This window comes from Pterocles gutturalis, unplaced genomic scaffold (genome assembly GCF_000699245.1).
Source record: "Pterocles gutturalis isolate BGI_N339 unplaced genomic scaffold, ASM69924v1 scaffold42775, whole genome shotgun sequence".
In the NCBI taxonomy this organism is placed as follows: Eukaryota; Metazoa; Chordata; class Aves; order Pterocliformes; family Pteroclidae; genus Pterocles; species Pterocles gutturalis.
In genome coordinates, this window is record NW_010147557.1 from 6,417 (window position 1) to 15,886 (window position 9,470).

The following is a 9,470-nucleotide window of genomic DNA, read 5'->3' on the forward strand; positions in this document are numbered from 1 at the left end:
AGGCTGTGGGATTTCTCTTGTTGCATGCAAGGGTTCTTTCTAAGATGTTGGGTTTTTTTAAGAAGATTTGGCTAAAGGGCAAATAGGTGACTCATTCAGTGCCTCCATAGGGTCTGAAACGGAAGGAGTTTGTTTATTGTTGCTCTGAGCTCTTCAGGATTCTCCTTGGGGAAACTTGGAGGTTGAAAAAGCTTGAAAGCTTATTGCAAACGTAGCTATATTCTTCTAGATTCTTGAGTAATCTAATTTAAATCCAGTTATCGCTGGCATGCCCTCCTGGCTCACGATGTGCTGTTATACAGCCAGGGTTGCTCAGGCTTGCACAGTGTGAACAGCAGCCTTGTGCAAACAGCCTGCATTAAGGAGGGTTGTGTATTTGACTGCTAGAGGGTTTGTTTCTTTGTGTTGCTCAGTATATCCTGTGTTGCTTATAAATTTCACATAAATATAGCATTGGTTTTTTGACCACAAACTATTGGATTTAAATTCTACTTCTCTTGAAGATGATCTAATCTGAAGTGGTCCTTATTACCTGCTTCTGTTGGTCCAGTGGGCTTTGGTGCGGAGGCCAAAGCATCTCACCCTCTCTAAGCATCTTGCAGAGTTTTGAGTGACGAGGGTCTTGTTGAGGGAAGGGGAATGTGCGGGGACAAGTGATGCTAGTTTTCTTGGGTTAAGCCTGGATTTGTAGCCTGTGTCTTATCTAGGACACTGTTGTGTGCTGTTGAAGCTAGCCTGGGGTTCTCAGAAGTGCCTAGCACACAGGAATCTAGTTATTTTTTTTCATTAACTTTGTGTTTGGGTATGTGTGGGCCTCAGAAAATTGGAGAGGTACTTAAAGTTTTTAGAGTAGTAGCTGGCTTTGGGTTGAGGAACATAAACTGCTCTGATGGGATTGATTAGAAAAAACGCAGTGAGGAAAGTTGTTTACCCTGTCATGGTTGTTCCAGACACGATAGAATTGTTGCTTTCACAGCTTAAGGAAAATGAATGCTGCTCTTTGAAATAAGCTTCTGGGAATATCTTTGTTTTCCCAAGTTAAAAGCATAGTAACGCTATGAAGATTTAACACTAAAACCTGTTGCAAAGTACACTGTAGTGGTAAGTTAATAAATGTAAGTAAATAGTGAAATATTACAGATTTGGGAGGAGGAAGGCAGAGGGAGAAAATAATCTTTAATTCTACTACTTCTAGCCAAGTTCAAAGTGAAAATATTTTCACTCATATTATTTTCAGTAACTATTAAGTGCTCAGAATTCCTAATATATTACAAGGCAGTCATATGAACAAGTATTTGAGGTAAAATAAATTAAAGAGGGGTCAAAGAAGTAATTTATTTGAGTTTTGAGACCTGTATCCAAATACTGTATGGACTTTCCATTCATCCTCGGTGTGGTTTTTCCTTTTCTCTTTTTCCTTGCTCTGTATTAAGACTGTTTTTGTATTCAGAACAGACTGCAAAAGCAGATTATTTCTTGTTTTCTTTTTTCTTTTAGGATCTTAAAAGTTTTGACCCAGGTGAAAAACATTTTAGTAACACTTCATGGAGTGATGTCTCTCCTTGGGAGTCTGTGGGCAAAAGGAAGGTATGTATATTTCCGTTAAAAATTCTGGGTAGGTGTGCATGGGGAGTTGCAAACTTCTGCTATTAACAAGTTAAAATGCACCCTTCTATGGTAAAAAAAAAAAAAAAAAAAAGCTTTAACATGTGTTTTCTAGGTCCTATTAGTCAGGGAATAATCTCTCATTGTCTCTGTGTTCTACCCTGTAATGCAGCTGCCTATAAGGACTGTACGTGCCATTTGCTGTCTTTAAGAATACAACTTTGAACATCAGTTTTAGGGTGCCACACTAATGTTCTGCCTTTTTAGCCCAGTCTGATGTGTAGTCTTAACACGCTCTTGTGTACCATGTGCTTGTTTCATTGGAAGGGCGCAAATGTGATTGCGTACACGTGAGTGCATTAAGCTGAAATTATCATTAGCAGCTTGGGATAGAGTTGCGTAGGATTGCAGTGGAAAACCTATTCCAGTTAGATTTGTGTATGGGAAACAGCTTTTACTTCTGTGTAGCTGGAATCTTGTGTGATGCTAGAATCTACCAGAAAGGCAGCGTTGAGATGAACAAACCAAAGGATTTCTATAATTTTGTGTTCCTGCAAGTTTCTAAGGTACTATGTAGAGCGTAGGAGTATATCCAGAAGAAGAGGTAGTCTGTTATCACTTGCGCTGAAGAGTCTCAGGGCTCCTGATGGCTTCCATGAGGAAGGCCTGTCGGCAGCATGTGAACAGCAGTGGGTCTGCTCTTCTCATCCTGAGTCAGCAGCTGATGGTTTAGAGTAGTGTGGTGGCGGCTTGCTGGGATTTTTTTAATCTGCCTTTACTGTCTTGAAAACGAACTGTGGCTGTCGAGGGCGATAGTTGAGTTTTTTAACAAAGTTGTCCAGGTACAGTCAGACCAAACAAAGCCACTCAGTCTTGGCCAAACTGTAGTTTAGTAGAAAGTGATCCCTCCCCATCTTCAGGACCTTTTTCTGCTTTGTCTCCTAGTTCTTCTTACTTGAACTTGGGTTCGCACGTTTAAGACTTGAGGCTCATCTATTTGTGTGAATTTGTGGATGAGAGAGTCAAATATGACTTGGTTGACTAGGACCTAGAGGCAGATTGCGGCTAGCCTCTTACCACCACTTCCGATGAGGCTTACAGTTACCTTTAGTCAAGACTACCTTTAGTTTAGATGAGTGGAATAAATCCCGTTAATGGTCATTATGGTGTCTCTTTTTTTTTTTTTTCCCCCCCCTCTCCTTTTTTATTTCGTCTTTATTCACATGGAAAACTCCTTTTATCAGGTCTCCTGGCTCCAGTCAGCATCTTACCTGAGCTCTAGCCTTGCTGATTGTCTTATTTTTGCTTTTTCCTGTACCTTCTGACTAAAGAAAGAAATTCAGTGTTGGGAGATCTTCTGTGTTAGATGAGTATGGGAGCTTCCCCCTCCTCTCCAGACATGAAACAGGAAAGAAGAGGATGAAGACAGAGCGAGTGAAGCTTCTAAAACTTAAGATGAAGGTGTTTGGTTTTTTTCTGTCTTCCTTCCACAGTCTTTTAGGAAAATGATTAGCTATTTCAGGGAAAATGAAGAACTGAAAAGCATGCATGAGAGAGGGAATCTTCTTTCATCCCTGTTGTCTGGAGAGAGACCAGGCACAGAGACCTGATCCTTTACCCACAGGGAGAAATACAGATCCTGACTCAGATAGTCATCACGACCAGTAGTATCTGTATCTGCCAAAACCCAAGACTGGAGTCTGATCTGATGAACTTCAGCGTAGAGTTTGTAATGGGTTGCTGTTGAACAGATTTGCCCAGCTATGTCTTTTGGGTACTATGTTTGTTTCTACCTATTTTCTTTAAACAGCCATGGTTCATTCACATATCTTGGCATCATGCTGCCTAGATTTGGGAGAAAAGAACATCCTGAAGGACCAACTTCTATTCCACAGTTGTTGTCATAAGGGGAAAATAAGTTGTCTGAGCGACATCAGAAACTCTAGGCTGGAGAAGATGTCTATTTAGATGAGTTGGTGGTTTCTACCATTAGTACTGCTTTTAGGGAGACAATAATTCTGGAGGAACTTGGGGTTTTGGAGGCAGTTATGTCTTTCTGCTTGTCTCTAGATTGTGGGGAATGTGAGACTACACAACTAAGTGTTACTGCATTCTGGGGTGCGTTCTTTGGAGTGGGACTAAGCTGAGTTTTCCTGAATGCCTCTAATAAGCCTTTTTGGATTCCATTTGTACAGTTTAGGGTGGTGTTGGTCAATCTCCAAGATGCCTCGTTTTTCCTAAGTAATTTAGAATTCTTATTTTGTTGAATTTCTATAAAGCTGAGTTGCCACTAGTAGACCGTAGTAGTGCTTGCGAATATGAAAAGCAGCTTAGGTGCATATGTAAGGAGAAGATGTTGATGAAGTGATTTTCTGAGGTGTCTGTGTGGAAGAGCTTGATTTCATACAGAAAACTTCAAAGCAGCAGACTTCCACATACTTCTGCTGAAACAGATTTTTGGGGGATATTTTTTTTTTTTTGGGCTAGGTAGTGGGACTTTAGGATTTGTCCTAATTTGATAGAACTTGAGGTACAGAACTTTTGCTGAAGTCTCATAATTTTTACCTCTGAAAAAAAAATAGTATCTAAGAAGGCATGGAACACTGTTTTCCCTGGATTTACCAGTATGCAGGTACTGGGGCTGTTTCTTAGTGGTATTGTGCGATGCTTGTTTGTATAAGAAGTGATAACACTGTTACTGTGGGATAGTAGTTAATTCAGCACTTGGACCACTGCCTTGTAGAAAGGGTGTTCAACAATTGTTCCGGTTTAGCAGCAAGGAAGTATTGACAGTGTATTATGCTACGGTGGAGGTTTATGGGGGCAGAAAGACCCAAACCAGAAATGGGGAGGGGGAGAGTAAAGAGTGTATGAGGCCCCGTATTTAAAAGCATAGAAGCTTTTCTAAGCCTCTCACAAGCAATTAAAGTAAGCAGTCACCTCTGTTTGTCACTTCTCTTTGTCACTTGACTTGGTCATAAGTAAGGCTCGTGAAGCCAGCTTTTAATAATGCTCTGTACGCTTCGTTTGTTCAGTAGTGGCAACGGCTTTTCACTGATCAGTATGCTTTAAAAGTGAGATTGAAGCTGCTTCTAATTTGCTGTGGTGCTGTTTGCTAGCAGATGAGAGCAGCCGCCTAGAGAGGGTAAGTAGAGGATGATTCACTGATAACCTTCACAGTGTACTGTTCAGCAGCCTTAGCCAGCGGGTGCCTGGATCTGACCCAGTCTTTGGAATTTGGATTTTAGATTGTGGTTATCATCGGGTGATGCTCTTAGTACTGCTAATAGGTGACACCTTACTGGCTATATGAAATGACAGAAAAATAATTGCACAGATTTTTGCTCCAGTTCTATATAATGTGTCTGTGAGGTGTGTGTGGGCAATCCAGCTAGTCTGCATGCTGTGTGGTGGAACAGCTCGTTCGCTTTGAGTGGTGTTTCCTCAGAGGCAGAGGTCAGTCAGGTGAAAAACACATCTGAGGGAACAGACAAGCTCCACGGGATGTTTGAGAGTGCAGATTTGTTACCTGGATGATGTTGTGATTGATTCTGTCGTATTTGGCAGGAGCCAGGGTTAGCTTCCTAGGAAGCTGTTAAAAAATGGTTGACAGAGCAAATAATGTTCGTGTGAATAAGAAAAGTAATGCTGTCAAGTGACATGTAATTGAGAGAGCAAACCACTGTTTAGCTGAAGATAGTTAGGGTTATTTTTATGCAATTAAAATTTTTTTTGGGAAGAATCTATTTGCTCTATAACGAGTGTGCTAGAGGAAATTTCTTAAAGAAATTACTATGATGGGATGTTTAGTATGTTGAGAGAATATGAAGAGGTCATTGCTGCTTTATCATAAAAGGGGGTTTTACTCCTTTCTATCATTTATCTGGCTCCAAAAGAATATTCTTTAAAAATTCTGTGGCTTTTTGTGGCTTTGCTGGGAGAGGTACTTTTAGAGAGCTTTCAGCGAAGGGTAGAGTATTGAAATACATTTAAAAAAAAAAAACCCCTGCCCTTTCTCTCTTCTGTCTTTTTCTCTAGTAAATAAGAGGTGGTCCTGAACTAAATAGAGCTTTAAAAGTGTCATACTAGAAGGGCTACTGTTCCTAATTGCTAGGGCTTCACCTCCTGTGTATAGTGGCATACAAATTCTTCCTAGCTTGTTCTGTGATTCCCATCTTTAAAAACAGACCTCAGCCTTACTTCTTGTGGAGTAGAAATGAACTCACTTAAGGCTTCTTAATAAGTTACAAAGAAGCAAAAAGTGGACAAATGTTTCTCCTTTTAGGTATGTAATCTTTAAATTTGCTTTTCAAAAACAGATCTCGATGAAACTGAGAAGATACGTGCTATACATGCAGTGAAGGCACTTTTGATAGGTGATGGTTCAGACTTACTTTCAAACACAATAACAGGGATTTAGGAACTGGCAGTTTCTAAGTGGATGTTTTTGTTTTGTTTGCAGAGATACAGAACAAAGCCGTACTGCTGTAGCTTATGCAAGTTCTCATCAAAATTTCTTACTTCGTTCAAGAATCACTTGCACCGTTACCATGAGGATGAAATGGACCAAGAGTTGGTGGTTCCTTGCCCAAAATGTGCATTTGCTTCTGATCCCAAAGTAGTGGGAAAACATATCCGAATGTTTCATTCATCTAATAAAAAAATACAGAACTATACTGTCAGCTTTTTGGATGGCATGAAACAAATCAGGAGTGACGTCATAGTATTTACATGTCTAAAATGTCAGTTTACAGACACATTGTATTACAATATGAAGAAACATGTGCTGATGAACCATTTTCAAAACTTGATAAGTACATATTTTGGCCAGAAACCTGACGAAAGTAAAGAGAATTCTTTTGAGCACTACTGTAAAAAATGTAATGCTTCTGCAGACAGCCACCGTTCTTTAATGTATCATGTCCTGACAGCTGAAACACACCGAGACCTAGAGAACAAACTTCGGTCTGTGATTTCGGAACGTATTATGAAACCAGGACTCGTGAAACAAATGCAGATTGCTCCAAAGACTCTCCAAAACGTGGCAGTGGCTTCTCTATCTGCAGGACCTGCTGATGCCCCAGCAGGTTCTGTCGCAGCTCCGGCTTGCATTCAGCTTGCATTTCCACAGAATAATCAAAACCAGGCTGTGGTGCAGCCAAAAGCAGTTCAAAACAGAGTCGGATCACTGACTGCTCCAAGTGCCTCTGGTAGCCTTCCACATCCAGCTCCTGCTCCGGTTATTACCCCGTCGCATGTTACTCTTGTATCTAGTAATCTTCCTGTAGGTCAGAATAATGTTAATATTCAACCGTCACCTGCCCAGCACATCATTGTTTCCCATAGGCTCCCCCTCAATCAGCCTGTGCAGGCTGGAGCTCTTCCTCTTCATCATTCTGTTGGGACCGTAACTAGAACTGTGGCCCCCACAGTTCTTCCTCTGCATCACCCAGTCAGTCCTGGGCTCTTTCCTATTAACCAGCCCATCGGTACTATAAATGGCCCAGTTGCAGCTGGCGCGCTGCCCGTCACTCAGCCTGTCAGCCCCGTGAATCGACCAGTGGCACCGGGACTTCTCGCTGTCAACCAGTCGCTTGGGAATGTGAACGGACCCCTCGGTCCCAGGGTCTTTCCTGTGGCGCAGACGGTTGCGTCAGGGGTTCTCCAGCTTAACCAGCCCGTTGCCTCTGGGGTTGTTCCTGTCAGACCTGGCTTTCTTCAGCTTAAACAGCCTGTTACCCCAGCAGTTATCCCAGTGAATCAGCCGGTTCAACCCGCAGTTTCTCAGAACGCGACTCTCTTGACTGCAGGTTCTATAGTTCGGCAGTTGATCCCGACTGGGAAGCAGGTTAACGGGATACCCACCTACACGCTCGCCCCGGTTTCGGTTACTTTGCCTGTACCTCCCTGTGGTGGAGTAGCAACTGTTACGCCACCGCAAGTGCCCATCCAGCTGATGCAGTCCGGGACGGTGGCTCAGTTGTCCCAGTCACCAGCTAGTGCACCCTCTCCTCCGGTGGTTTTAACCTCTCAGAATGTATCGTTACAAGCCTCCCCGCCTGCTCCTGAAACAAGTGAGGCTGTCAGGCAGGCTAAGCAGTGGAAGACTTGCCCTGTTTGCAATGAGCTTTTCCCATCAAATGTCTACCAGGTGCACATGGAGGTGGCCCACAAACATGGTGAAGTAAAAATGGAGGAAACGCCGGAACCTGACAAACTTGCAGCTTGTGCGCCCTTCCTGAGGTGGATGACGGAAAAGACGGTCCGGTGTTTCTCTTGTAAACATTTTCTTTGTGAGGAGGAGCTCATTAATCATCTCCTGCTGCATGGCTTGGCTTGCTTGTTTTGCACAGTTACTTTCCACGACTTAAAAAGCCTCGTAGAGCACAATAAAATGACACACAATGGGAAAAAGCAGTTACATGCGGATTATAGCAACAGAGGGTTTCAGCTAGGTAACGATGCTCAGGGTGACCTTGTATTTCCACACTTTGATTTCAGTACGGTGTTACCAAAAGAAGACATCGGTGAAAGAGAAATCCATTTGGCAGTGCTTGCTGGGCTGAATTCAAGGACACTTGTCCCTGTTTACATCAAAGTGAAACCTCAGATGGTGGAAGTGAACAAAAGAAGCAACAAAGCAGTGTTAACCTGTCCCTTCTGCTTCGGTACGTTTGTTAGTAAAGAAGCCTATGAAATGCATTTGAAAGAGCGGCATCATATCATGCCAACCGTACATACAATTTTGAAGTCTCCTGCTTTCAAGTGCATTCACTGTTGCGGTGTGTACACTGGAAATATGACTCTGACAGCTATTGCTGTACATCTGCTCCGTTGTAGAAGTGCTCCCAAAGAGAGCAACTCCAGTGCGAAGATGCAGCTGGAGCGTACAGAGAAGAAAGAGCTCCTGTTTGTGAATGGGGAAAAGCATGTTTCTGTGGTCCTGAAAAGAAAGCAGTTGGATTCCTGCTTTGTTGCAGAAGACCAAAGGAATAAGGAACAGCAGCCTTTCAGCTTAAGTACTGGTGTAGCTCTATCTCCAGAAAAAGAAGTGAATTCAGGGGTAGTGCCTTTCAAACGACAAAAGACTCATAGTCGGACTGAGATGAGGAAGCTTCCTTCTAGTGAAGAGCTTCGCATTCTAGCAGTAGATCCTCGACAGTATGATCACAATTCGTATGAGGCTCAACACAAGTTTTTGACAGACTACTTTCATGAGAGGCCATATCCTTCTGCAAAAGAGATGGAATTACTTTCCTCGCTGCTATACGCGTGGAAAATTGATGTTGCATCCTTCTTTGGAAAAAGGAGGAATACATGCTTAAAGGCGATACGGAATCACAAACCCTCTGTGCTGCTGGGTTTCAGTATGTCTGAACTAAAAAATGTTAAGCACAGTTTGAATATAGAAGATCAGCCAGTAGATATGTAAGCAAGCTTTTTTTACCAGCTAAAAGCTATGAATAATTGCATAGTTATGAATTTAGGAGTTTATGGTGTTGTTTTAACTTGCAGACTGGCCTGTTGAAGGGTGCAGTAATACAACAAGTCTCGTTCAGTTGTGACTGTTATTGTGAAAGGCACACATAGTTGTGTATTTGGAAAAGCTAAAACCTTCAGACTTGTGCATCTGGAATTTGTTTTAGCTTTTTACTTTTTCTGGAGTAGTTTTCTTTGTTTGTTTTCTTCTGTTTTCCTTTCTTCCCCTCCAGGCTCCCATGACACTTTTTATAGCACCATGTAAAACATTTGTCTTGTTAAAAACAAATTTTATTTTTATTTTTCTGTGATGTCATCATCTTTTCTAAACAATAAAGTGTATAATGTTGGTTAATATACTGAGCTAAACTACGTCAAAAACATGT

At 42.0% G+C, this 9,470-nt stretch overlaps 1 protein-coding gene across 1 annotated transcript in view; it reads left to right on the forward strand.

Moving 5' to 3' along the window:
- The window catches only part of ADNP2 (ADNP homeobox 2), a 12,297-nt gene extending 3,260 nt beyond the window's left edge, over window positions 1-9,037 (forward strand). Inside the window, exons 2-3 of the mRNA XM_010086080.1 lie at window positions 1,498-1,587; window positions 6,068-9,037. Of these exons, the coding sequence (XP_010084382.1) occupies window positions 1,498-1,587; window positions 6,068-9,037 (3,060 nt within the window). The remainder of the gene's footprint in view (window positions 1-1,497; window positions 1,588-6,067) is intronic.
- Window positions 9,038-9,470: the final 433 nt, after the last annotated feature.